Source organism: Chelonia mydas, chromosome 5 (assembly GCF_015237465.2).
Source record: "Chelonia mydas isolate rCheMyd1 chromosome 5, rCheMyd1.pri.v2, whole genome shotgun sequence".
Classification (NCBI taxonomy): Eukaryota; Metazoa; Chordata; order Testudines; family Cheloniidae; genus Chelonia; species Chelonia mydas.
Genome location: NC_051245.2, coordinates 48,662,500 through 48,675,645, shown reverse-complemented (window position 1 = coordinate 48,675,645; position 13,146 = coordinate 48,662,500). Strand labels below are relative to the sequence as shown.

At 39.0% G+C, this 13,146-nt stretch overlaps 1 protein-coding gene across 9 annotated transcripts in view; it reads left to right on the top strand.

The window, feature by feature from the left end:
- TNPO1 (transportin 1) overlaps positions 1-13,146 on the top strand; it is a 164,362-nt gene that overhangs the window by 128,546 nt on the left and 22,670 nt on the right. For all 9 annotated transcript variants that reach the window (XR_006290790.1, XM_037903052.2, XM_037903057.2 and 6 more), the window contains 6 exons: positions 2,098-2,184; positions 2,900-3,007; positions 3,214-3,372; positions 3,490-3,577; positions 6,374-6,472; positions 6,659-6,754. Coding sequence is in view for 8 of the 9 variants with exons in the window: in XM_037903052.2 (XP_037758980.1) it covers positions 2,098-2,184; positions 2,900-3,007; positions 3,214-3,372; positions 3,490-3,577; positions 6,374-6,472; positions 6,659-6,754 (637 nt within the window). In the remaining variant the exon portion in view is untranslated. The remainder of the gene's footprint in view (positions 1-2,097; positions 2,185-2,899; positions 3,008-3,213; positions 3,373-3,489; positions 3,578-6,373; positions 6,473-6,658; positions 6,755-13,146) is intronic.

The window sequence follows — 13,146 nt, the reverse complement described above, 5'->3', positions numbered from 1 at the left end:
TGGGGGACTGTCTCGATGGTAGTCTCCTATTTTCCGAGAGAGAGAGAGAGAGACTGATCTAGCAAGGTATCAGAAGCGGATCCCAAGAGCCAGATGTGCTCCAGCTTCTTGGAATCTTGATCTTGTTAGAATACTTAAGTTAGGGCCTGTGGGATGACTGAAAACGGAGGGGAAAGCAAAGACAAATGAAGGTATGCTGATCCTACCTCGTGTCTCCCAACTGGCTTCACACATCGTAGAAATGCTAATTCAGAGTGCCATCAACCAGACTCTTTATTCCCCTGCATCACCTTCCATACCTGTTGTCTCAGGTGGAAGTAATCATGCTATTGCAGATGCTGTATCTTATATCCTAGTTTGTGAGAAGTGGCTCTTGAAACAGCTGGGCTGACTTTCCTGGTGATGGATGCTGCTGAGGTCAAGAGAGCTGTTTGCTACCTGGGTTGTTTACTTCATCTTTGATCACTGTTTGGGCTGGTGGTTGGCCAATGTATGCTCTTTCTCAGGTCTTCGAGTTTCTTAAACCAGTGTTAGGTAAGGATGTCTCAACTTTCTGAGAAGATAAGATTCAGCAGTAGGAGCTATAAAGATCGGGGTAGTCAATAGGCGGACTGTGGGCCAAATCCGGACTGTCAGATGCTTTTGAATGGACCCTGAAATCTTTTTATTATTATTGTTTGTTTTTCTCTGGAGTCTAGACCTTGACCAAGAAATTTGGATCTTGACAAAAATTGACTACATCTGTATTAGGGATTACCTCTTGCCTCTTAGTGTCAAGGGAAGTAGAACAGAATTTAATGAAACTTAAATATGCTGTCCTTAGAAACTAAATGCAAAGCTTATTAGGCTGTCCACTTCCCCCCTCAAGTCCTTAGTATCTGCATCCTTATGAATGGCAATATAATTGTCCTTTCTGGTGAGTAATACCTCTCTGCTGAGAGTGGGTGAGCCAATGGTCCTCCCTTGTTGCTGCCCCTTCTTGTCTTTCACCATACCGTCTTCTGGTTCCCAGCATCGTCTCCAAAATTAGTGTCCTGATTTCCTGTGGAGCGAAGAATTTCCCTTCCTATTGTCCTCTGCCAGCCTTATTTGAGGGATATGACTTGGCATTCCTTAGGTGAAGTCCTGAACTTTTCTTGTGTCATAGAGTGTAGGATCTGACACCCTGTTTATCCTATAATATGGGCCCAGGAAAGGATGGAAAACAGACAGCTGTATCATTAATAGGAGGATTCAGAGAGAATATGCCTCAGCGAAGAACTGTGAAGCAGACTCTTGATATATCTTGGCACAGCTGAGCTTCCCTCAGGGCACCTTTTTAGGCATAGGTTTCTGAGCGTTATAGTCCAAGGATATGCTGTTAGTTACTGTGCCATCATTGATATTGTTGTTGCTGGGCAATACGTTTTTAGAGTAGCTGAGTGAGATTCTGGCCACACTGAAGTCCATGGTAAAACTCTGTTGATTTCAGTAGGGTCAGGATTTCACCCTATATTTTTCAAGTCCAGAAAGTCAGATTAAGTAAAACTTTTTATACTGGGTGCATTGTGACTTTACAATAGAAACATATTTCCTGTGTATAAACTGTACACTTTTAATTATGATCACATAGCTGGTTTTGGTCACGCACATAGTGGTGTGTGTATGTGGTGTGGAAATAACCTTTTGTGGAAGTCTCTATACGGATTAAACTAGAACATGGGAGAACTGAATCTCCCAGAATAAATGGATATTACTGAAACTGCCTCTAGTGAGCAAAGTTGTCAGTGATGGTGTATCTATTGGCACCTAATATATGGTGGTAAAAAAACAAGCTTTGTTAATACATTGATGTTTCCTAAAATCTAATTTGAGAAATATCAAACTGTGAACTCATTATGAAACTTTATTAATAGTCATGCAGGAGAGACAGTTGTTTACAATTATCACAATTGAAACTATTGTAGTAATTTCACCATTGATATGTAATAAGGACCTTTTTTGTAAAAGAGAAAATGTGAGATGGGACGTAATCATGGGTTTCAGACTGAGGTAGAAAACTTTTGGAATTCAGTATTTCAGCAGTTAATCAACAATATTTTTCCTCACTATAAATAGGAATATATTCAGATGCTAATGCCTCCACTAATCCAGAAATGGAACATGTTGAAGGATGAGGATAAAGATCTCTTCCCTTTGTTAGAGGTAAATGTTATGAAGTATTTTGGTGTGAAATTGGATAACCTATACAGTCTCTCTTCTACTAAGTTGATTTTTGTGTTATAAATATGTTTACTATTAAGCAGTCTGGATTTTATTGTGCTGAATCTTTTAAGGATCTGAATTATAATTGTGCATAAATTAGTGTAGCTCTTACAAGAATGATCCTTTCCTCTGAAAAGACTTCAGGTTGGTGGTGAGACTGTAGAGATTAGGCGTAGAGGTAAAAATGTTAATTATGGAAAAAGCCATTTCTGCATACCTCATTCATTTTGGCTGGAAAGAGATAATCTTCCCTTTTCTGTGATTAAAGATATAGCCATTTGGGAATATCTCCTCCCGGAGCAAAGATTTTAGATTAGTTTTGCTGGAGTCCTTGTGTGCTTCTCCTACAGAGTTTTTTTTACTGCCCATCTTTTATTCCTACAACTTTGCTCCCATAGAAAAACTTGGAGGCGCTCCCAGTTGGACACTGTCAGCCATCTCCTGTAAACTGAACATTCCCCTTCAAAATCTGTGGCATGAAAATTATTAGCCCAGTCCTAAACCCAGGTTTTCCATAACGGTAGCATCTTATACTATTCTCTGAAAAAGTGTCTGCCAAAATGGTTAAATTTTTCTCTTCTCTGTATTTAAGTAGGGCCTCGTGAAACAAAGTGTACATTTTCATTATCACGTGTACGTTGCTTTTGTGTTCCAGTGCCTGTCTTCGGTTGCCACTGCCTTGCAATCTGGTTTCCTTCCATACTGTGAACCCGTGTATCAGCGTTGTGTAAACCTGGTACAGAAGACTCTTGCACAAGCCATGGTATTTTTCTATTATTCCCAGGATTTGTAGATGCATTGGGTATGCAACTGCGTGTGTATTACACTGGGATTTATAACATATCCATCAAACAACATCTGACTGAAGTGACAAAACATAAACCAATTCCTGATTTGCATGCATAGCATAGAGAGAACTCAATCGATTTTATATTGAAGGTGAGTGTCTTAACTAGTGTTTTATTACAGTTGCACAATGCTCAGCCAGACCAATACGAGGCACCAGATAAAGACTTCATGATTGTGGCTCTTGATTTACTCAGTGGCTTAGCTGAAGGACTTGGAGGCAACATTGAACAGCTAGTGGCTCGCAGTAATATCTTGACACTAATGTACCAGTGCATGCAGGTGAGAAGAATTTTTTTTGTAAATCCTGGGATTTATTTTTTAAATAAGCCTAGTTCTAATCAACTTCTTTCTTCTACCTTTTGTGGGTTTTTTTTTTTTTTTTTTTTTGGTTTTTAGGATAAAATGCCTGAGGTACGACAGAGTTCTTTTGCCTTGTTAGGTGACCTGACAAAGGCATGCTTTCAGCATGTTAAACCTTGCATAGGTATGTCTCTTTTTTTATATATATATTATGTCGTTAGCTTATTTCTAGGGCTGTCAAGCGATTAAACAATAATAGAATACCATTTATTTAAATATTTTTGGTTGTTTTCTACATTTTCAAATATATTTATTTCAGTTACAACTCAGAATACAAAGTGTACTGTACTCACTTTATATTTATTTTTTATTACAAATAATTGCACTGTAAAAAACAAAAGAAATAGTATTTTTCAGTTCACCTAATAGAAGTACTGTCATGCAATCTTGTTATCATGAAGGGTGAACTTACAAATGTAGAATTGTTTAAAAAAAAAAAAAAAAAAAGCATTAAAAATAAAACAGTGTAAAACTTTAGAGCCTACAAGTCCACTCAGTCCTACTTCAGCCAATTGCTCAGACAAACCAAGTTTGTTACATTTGCAGGAGATAATGCTTCCCAGTTCTTGTTTACAGTGTCACCTGAAAGTGAGAACAGGCGTTCGCATGGCACTGCTGTAGCCGGCATCGCAAGATATTTACGTGCCAGATGCGCTAAAGATTCATATGTCCCTTCATGCTTCAACCAGCATTCCAGAGGACGTGTCCATGCTTATGACAGGTTCTGCTTGATAACAATCCAAAGCAGAGCGGACTGACGCATGTTCATTTTCATCACCTGAGTCAGATGCCACCAGCAGAAGGTTGATTTTCTTTTTTGGTGGTTCGGGTTCTGTAGTTTCTGCATGGGAGTGTTGCTTTTTTAAGGCTTCTGAAAGCATGCTCCACGCCTTGTCCCTCTCAGATTTTGGAAGGCACTTCAGATTCTTAAACCTTGGGTCAAGTGCTGTAGCTATTTTTAGAAATCTCACGTTGGTACCTTCTTTGTGTTTTGTCATATCTGCAGTAAAAGTGTTCTTAAAACGAACATGTGCTGGGTCATCATCCAAGACTGTTATAACATGAAATATATGGCAGAATGTGGGTAAAACAGAACAGGAGACATACAATTTCCCCCCTCTCCCCCCCCAAGGAGTTCTGTCACAAATTTAATTAATGCATTTTTTTTAACAAGCGTCAGAGTGGAAGCATGTCCTCTGGAATGGTGGCTGAAGCATGAAGGGGCATATGGGTTTAGCATATCTGGCACATAAATACCTTGCAATGCCAGCTACAAAAGTGCCGTGCAAATGCCTGTTCTCACTTTCAGGTGACATTGTAAATAAGAAGCAGGCAATGTAAATGTAAACAACTTGTTTGTCTTTGCGATTGGCTAAACAAGAAGTAGGGCTGAATGGACTTGTAGGCTCTAAAGTTTTACATTGTTTGAGTGCAATTATGTAACAAAAAAATTTACATTTGTAAGTTATACTTACAAATTGAAGAATTGAATTGGAAAAATACTATTTCTTATCATTTTTACAGTGTAAGTATTTGTAATAAAAATAAATATAAAGTGAGCACGCTTTTTATTCTGTTGTAATATAAATCAATATATTTGAAAATGTAGAAAAACATCCAAACATTTAATAAATTTCAATTGGTATTCTGTTATTTAACAGTGTGATTAATCGACAGCCTTACTTATTTCACATGTTGATAGGTGAAGAAAAAAATGGTGGTATCTTCACCATGGACCGGATTGATTCTCCTGGTGGTGGAAGGTCTGCGTGTTGTGGGGAAATGGGCAGTATCAGTTTCCAAACAGCTACCTCATAGTCAGTTCCTCTCACTAGGAAGTGTGTGCTGTTAAGGGTAGGAGTAGATGTCCTAGTTCAAAGTATCTCATAGGTAGCAGTCGCTTCAAAGGCTCCAATGGAGGCCTGATAGCAGACTTGAAAGCTGCCATCCCACAGCAGAAACCTTGATGAGGAAGAGATGTGGCAGTACCAACCATCCTTTGAGTCAGAGGTAGTCAATAGGCAGACCGTGGGCCAAATCCTAACTGCCAGGCACTTTTGAACAGACCCCAAAATCTTTTTTTTTTTTTTTTTTTTTTTTAAACTTAACATTTTTTATTATTTTCTCTGGAGTCTGTACCTGGACAAAAAATAATGGACTATCCCTGCTTCTGAGTAAATTAAGCCCACTGGGCCAGGCTGGTGCAAAGTTCCGTTTTCATCACCCTGAACCAGCAACAATGTGTGGACATAATCTATTTAGATCACACTTTATAAAGACACACTGCATTTTGCTTTTTTCTTTAAATTTAAACTGTTCAAGAGTGAGTTTCTCCAGACTGATTTTATACCATGGTCATCTTTGGTCTGGTGTATTCAGACTGTTTTGTAACTAACGTAGCTACTTTCTGCTGAAAATGGGAAAGCTGATAAAATGTTACCCCTGATTTACAACCTATACTGCTTGTTTTAGGAGTATGTTGTTTTCATTGCAAACATCTGCACATAATAGTTGAAAATGTGAAAAGCTTAGCCAAGAGCTTATTGTCTTTATTTCAGCAGAAGGGTTATAGTATCCATTGTAGGTTTTTATAGCACTTGCTGATCCCTTTGGCAGAGGCATATGCCAGAGAGGCCTGTAACTTTCCTCCAAACAATTACTGGACTGACTTGGGGATTCTAAAATTTGAATTCATTCTTGTCAGATGTTTTATCAGCTCAATGACGTGTGCCTTCATGACACGCTTATTTGAGGAATTAGGAGCAACAGTTTTACAATTAACTCTTGTCTGTTCTACATGAGGCATTCCATGCGTTTACATATTTTTAGGTTATGAAACATTGTATACTGAGAACTTCTAGTAGTGGAAAAAAAAAATCTTTACTGTACACAGTCAGTTTAAAAATGTTGTTCTTTCTAGCTGATTTCATGCCGATTTTGGGAACCAACCTAAATCCTGAGTTCATTTCTGTGTGCAACAATGCTACATGGGCAATTGGAGAAATCTCCATTCAAATGGGTAAGAATTGATTTTTTTGTTTGTTTTTTTTTGTAAAATGTTTAAAGGTTTATGTATTTTTGTTCGGTTAAATGGCAAATGAAAATTTTGATTCTGCGTGTTAGTCTAAAGTGCTATACACATGGATCTATTTTGATTATTTTAATAGTCATTTTCTTCTGAATTTTTGTGTTTTGGCTATTTTAGGTATAGACATGCAGCCTTATATTCCTATGGTGTTGCACCAGCTTGTAGAAATCATTAACAGACCCAACACACCAAAGACGTTGTTAGAGAACACAGGTACCCAAAAACTGAAATGTTTGTGGTGAAAGGAATTATGCAGTTGTCTCTGAGATCAAAAATCACCCATAGCCTTTAAAAATTGCTTAGGGAAACCAAACCAGAACTGATATATTTACAACATTTATAAGCAAAAGCAGCTCTGTTTTGCAGAAGTTTTTACAAGTCTCAGTGCTGCAGTGAACCAACTGTCCTATATTTAGGTTGTTGCTTTTTAAACCTATTTTATAAAATTAATAGCTTTGTTAACCTCCAATTCTTTCAGGTCTTTCTTTTACACTAGTTTAGATGCATATTTATATGTAGATTCATGCATATATATGTCTGACTTGGAAAAGTTTGAAAACATAATTGGCATATGTGAAAACAGCAGAGGAAAATGAAGATTTGGAATTAACAAAAACCATAAAAATCCAGTGGGTGCACCAAACATTAGAGAGAAATCAGTTTGTAGTAATTGCACTAAAAAATTTTGATCTATAGTGGTAACGTTACTACAATCAAATTAAAGTGTAAAAATAAAAAGTGTATATATAGTTTGTAGTGCCTAACTTTTTATTACAAATTATGAAAACTACTTCAATGATGGCATGCACATTTTATATTCTGGCCAATGACAGTGCCTTCATATTGGGAGTTGCTAGAAAGTGTCTCATTAAACATGCACTCCTGAGGCTTGTTTCTTTTGCATTTTTAGAGAGCATGTTCTGGTATAAAGAGCACCTTCCATACTCTAGAAAAGCTTAATTATGATTTAGTGAGTTTCATTTTAGTACATTGACCTTTTCTTGGCATTTTCTTAGTAATTGAGTGTCCTCTCAGATTTTTGCAGTTACTCATTTTCCTTTTGGTGAGGAAACAGAGTTCTTTGAGTAGTGTCCCTATATGTACTCCACTTCTGGTGTGCATGTGCCCCACATGCCTTCGATCCGAGATTTTCACTAGTAGTGTTGTTCGGTCTGCGTATATGCTGCTGCTATCCTCATGCCCAGCACCGAGGCTACATCAGGTTGTGCAGGAGAACTGCCCTCGGTTTCTTCTCAACCACATTGGCTTGAGATGGAGTTTATTATGTCTGTATTTTGTGTGCCTTGGCCACTTGCTGAGTTTTTTGTACTTAGTTTATTTAGCTTAGTTTGTTGTTAGTAGTAATAATTAATTAGTGGTTATTTTAAGATTTGTTTTATTTCCTCTGGGGAAATCCATGAAGCGTTGCCTCATGTGTAGAGAGGCTATCCCAGTCAGCGATAGACAGTCTAACTGCATTCACTGCCTGGGAGAGAGTCGAATCCCACAGAAGTGTAACTCCTGTTTAGCTATGGGACATAGGAGAACTGGGAAATCAAGTTGTGAGTGTTAATGATGGAGTGCTCCCTTCACCTGGGTTTGGAGCCAGGTCAGGAGAACTCCTTTGTACATCAGTCCCTGGGGTCTCTAGCAGCCCTTTGACCTCAGCACAATACTCTCTTACAAAGGGGAAAGCCTTGAGGATCTCCTCTAAAGATCTTAAGAAGGGGAGCTCTAATTCCCCTCCTAAGGTATCCATCTCAGAAAGAGCTCACTCTCCGACCAGGTCAGCAGCCATGCTTGGTACCGTAGTGGCAAAAGGCTCTGCTGGTACCAGCAAAGTGGGAAAATCCTGCAACTCTTTAAGAGTAAACATGGCTCTGAGAAGGAGCTAGTATTGTCTAGTGGAGATGGTCAGAGCAAACACAGAAGATCAGTACTATTGGACTTAACACCTCTCCCGGTACTCTTATCGAGCTCTTTGGTACCCTTTAAGACTTAACCTCCATCTACAGCAGCGCTACCTGTGAAGCACGCAAAACCATTGGTACCCTTCTGCAGGGATAGGCGTACTGGTCTGTCGGTACCACAACTAAATACTGGAAGACTTTAGGTAGCTGAAGGATTTATTGGTGACTGCTTGAACCAGTGTGTCTGTTGGTGACAGGTACTGAGCATCTCTCTACTGAAAACCTCTGTCTCTGAATCTTTATACATTCCCCAGTATTGTCACCTCTCTTGAGTCAGAGCTGTCCGATTAGAGGAAGAAGAGGATGATAATGGAGATCTCCTTTGTGTATCATCGATCTCTGTTCGGTGTTCTCCTATGTACCAATATACAAACCCCCCTTTCTCAAAGAGACAGGGAAGATATCTGGAAACCTCATCACTCCTGGTGGGAGCAACTCTGGATGCAGCCCCCTCCCCTTTATGGTCCTCAATGGCCATATTCGTCCCTGGGCATTTTTTCGCTGGCAAGTCTCCAGAGCCCCTCTCCTCTCGGGATGATAGGGAGACTCAAACGTCTCCCCCCCCCAACAACAGGAGGAAATGTTTGAGGATGAAGAGAAGGGCTGATAAAGGCTGCCATCTCATCTACACAGGCTGAGGTGATAATGCCTCCTCCTCCATCTATTGCCAATGATTTTTTGCAGTTTCAAGACCTCATTAAACAGGTGGCAGACTCCCTACAGATACCTCTTGAGGAAGTCAAAGAATCCCAACACAAGCTGTTGGATATTCTTCATTCTGTGACATCAGCCAGAGTGGCCCTTCCTATCAACAAGGCTCTGGTGGAACCTGAAAATACCATTTGGCAAACATTTGCTAGAGTAACACGCACGTGTAAGGGAGACAATTTAAAAAGTGTTTTTCCTACCAAGATCTCTGAGTGCCTAGTTTCTCATCCTCCACCTAGCTCTCTGATGGTTGAAATGATGATCAAACGAGGCAAACAACACTGGTATAAATCCACCACATATGACAGACCAGAAGGAACTGGATCTTCTGGGGAGAAAATTTTACCCATTGGCAACCCTACAGTTCTGCACTGCGAAATATATGGTATTGATGGCCAAGTGCAACTTCACAAATTATGCAAAATTTAGTTCCTTTATTCCTTATTCGTTGACACCTTCCTTCGGATTAAAGGGAACAATTTCAGCCTACCATTGCTAAAGGATAATTACTGGCCATGACATCTCTTGAGGTGGCTCTTGATGCTGCAGATATCATAGCCCATTCCATCTCCGTCGCAGTGGTGATATGCAGGGAATCCTGGCTACAGTGCTCTGGTTTCCTCCAGAGAAGTCCAGAATATGGTAGAGGATTTCCTGTTTAATGGTCTGAAGTTGTTCACAGAGAATACTGATGAGTTGTGGCATGTTCTTAAAGACTCCAGGGCCGCATTACTTTCATTGGGCAGCTACACTCCTGCGAACAATAGAAAATTCAGTAGATGGCAAATCGCTCAGACATCCCACCCAATGCAATTCTCTGGTTTTCAGAGACTGATGGAACCACCTACACACACGTAGGTTCCAGAGAAAAAGATCCTCTAACCCACCTAACCCAAGTTCGCCAAAGACTTCTTCATTAAAGTGTCAGTTTTGTGGGGATGATTGAGGGTTCGGACTCCCCCTTCTCTTTAGCCTGTCAGCTGCAATGATTTGTCTACTAACCCCCAGTTCTGACCAGGAGGAGAGCATATCACCTTGGACAAATGGGAGCTGAAAGTAATATCGGGCTCTACACCATCCTTATTTTGTTTATCTCTCCTCTTCAGGGACCCCTCTCATCCGTTCTTACTAAGACAAGAGATTAAACTTCCTTCTTCGTTTAGGAGCGAGAAAGACAGTCCCTCCTCAGCTTTGGGGAAGGGACTTGTATTCAATGTACTTCCTTGTGCAAAGAAAATAGGAGGACAGAGGCCAATCTTAGATCTGAGACCTCACAAATTTGTTTAGGAGTCTTAGAAGTTCAGGATGATGACTCTGGCAGCTGTAACTCCTTCTTTTGATTCAGGGGATTGGTTTTTGGCCCTCGTCCTTCAGTTGCATGTTTCAATATAGCAATACGCCCATCTAACGGAAGGTTCCTGCATTTTGTTATAAGCTGGGATCATTTTAAGTACAGGTGCTCCTGTTCGTTCTCTCCTCGGCTCAGAGTGTTTTCAAAAGTTCTCCCGGTGGTGACTGCCTGCTTGCATCATGAGGCAATCATAGTATTTCTGTACCTCATTGACTAGTTGCTCAAGGGACGGTCGTACCAGGAAGTGTTGTCAGCCCCCTGGAAAACACTTTCTCTGTTCTTGGACTTTGGGTCACCAATTGCACATGGGAAAATCCACACCGACTCCTGTTCAGAATACACAATGTATAGGAGTATCCCTGGGACACTACTCAAGAAGAAAGTGATTACTCATCCTGTGGATAACTGTAGCTTTTAGAGATTTGTCGCCCTCTGGGTGCTGCACTACCCATCGTCCTTCCCCTCTGCTTCAGTTTCTCCTGAGACTCAGTGGTGGAAAAGGAATTAAGGGTGTTTTGCCTGCTCAGTTTGACGTAGCCTTGGTGCAGTGTATGTGCTGGTCAGATTGACACTGCTAATGAAAATCTATCAAAGGCACGTGAGGTGCATGCACACCTGAAGTGGAGTACCCATTGGGGGACACACCTTGAACTAGTTGCTATACAGGGTGAGTAACCTTCTTAAACAAACATCACATGCTGATGTCATTGGCATTGATGTCACAAGAACAGGACTGCACTGTACCATGAGAGGTTAAAAAGAGAATTTGGAAGTGTTTTAGTTTGTGTATGTCCTCTCCAGTATTTTGTGAAACTAAATGTTAAAAATGTAGTGTTTTCAAAATTAGTGTGGAAGGTGAACTTTAAGAAGAATTAGCTGGTTGTTTGGCATGTTATAGATACTGTTTTTATTTAAGAGACCATTTTTGAGCAGCTATGTTAATTAAACTGCCAAATGGTAATATTGACAAGTGAATTCTGGTTTTTCTTCTTCTCCTTAATGGATATAGTAACTGACATGCGTCCAGTGCTCAAAAGTGCTTGCTTGTATTACCGTTGCAGATACTATAGAAGCATCCAAACACTGAATTTTTGTTTACTCTTTAATAGTTAACGTAAATGTAGATATGTAACTGCAAATAAATGTTGAATGTGGTGTACTTACAAGAAGTTTGTTGTAGGATATCACCCTATATACTACGTGTTCTAGAATATTTTTTCTGTTTACCCTAATATTTAGCACAGCAAGCAAGAAGCTACCAAAATATTTACATTTTCCTGATGTGTATTGTCTTACTGTCATTTTTGTCCAACTTTTTCTCCTGGAACAATATAATTAAGACACGCTCAGTAAAAAAAAATCATTGCATAGGAAGTGGATAGGTGGCACAATCTTCAGCCTCCACAAAAAATACTTCTCCTTGTATTGGCTTCTGCAATGTGGAAGATGAGTGGAGTTTATCAAATGTGGCTTTAAAAAAAAAATCTTGTAATATAAACATTTAACTGCCTGTCTTCCTGATATAAAAATGCTGCTAATGTTATGTAAGTATATTAAAATTGGCACTGTTGTGAGGCTGCTCTTATAATTAATTCAGCTGAAAAATTTGCATGCCATGGATATTGCAGATACGGAAAACAGAAGTATTATGTGACCATTATGCTTTAATATAATTTGGGCATCTGACCAAAGTGAATTTCAGAAAGCTTGCATATCCTACACCAAACTTGACTGGAGAGAGCATCATCTGCTTTATTGCATGTTTCATGGGAGTGCTCACAAATGCCTGTTTTAGTTAGAGTGTTGCATAGTATGTCTCTTGAACATAGGTTTCCTTTCTCTGCTTCATATGAATCTGCTGGATTTTAGTATTATTCATGTAGTTTGCTTCAAGTAATCTTTAAACATTATTCCCCACCCTCTCCTTTTTCTGAAAGATTAATCTTCTGTGAGTTGAGTGAACACCAATAAATCATTCTTGTGTGAGCACCTTACTTTTCAGTCTGCCCCTTACAATAAAAGCAGTAAGCTATTTATTTAGTCAGATACACAAATGGAATAAACTTTTTTGTGCTAACACCTTTTGTGCCAGAAGTCCGATTCTCCCAAGAGAAATTCTATTGTGTTCAGTAGATGTGATTTAAGGAGCCTATTTCACTATGATAAATTCTATAGCTATTAATGAGCTATTTACCTGCTGAGAGTTAATTTAGAAAAAAAATGTTGCTAAAAATCATGAAGAAATTGGATATATGAAGTCCTTAGCAAGAAAAGTACTTGTATATTAATATTTTAGTTGTAGATGAAAGAGCATATTCAAATAACCACATTCTTTGGGTTTAATTTTAACATTGTAATCTAATGCAAACTTTAATTTTGAAATTCAAAAAAGTGCAAGCTTAAAACAAAGTAACTCTCTTAAATTACTTATAGTATATTCCGCTGATGATATAAACTGAAAATGCTTAGTGTCTTTGTACCAAGAACATTAGAAATAATACATGTGAGTAGCTAGTTTATCACTGACTTCTAAGTAACAAGATTGCAGAGATAAATCTGAAGAGGGCAAAGTCAAT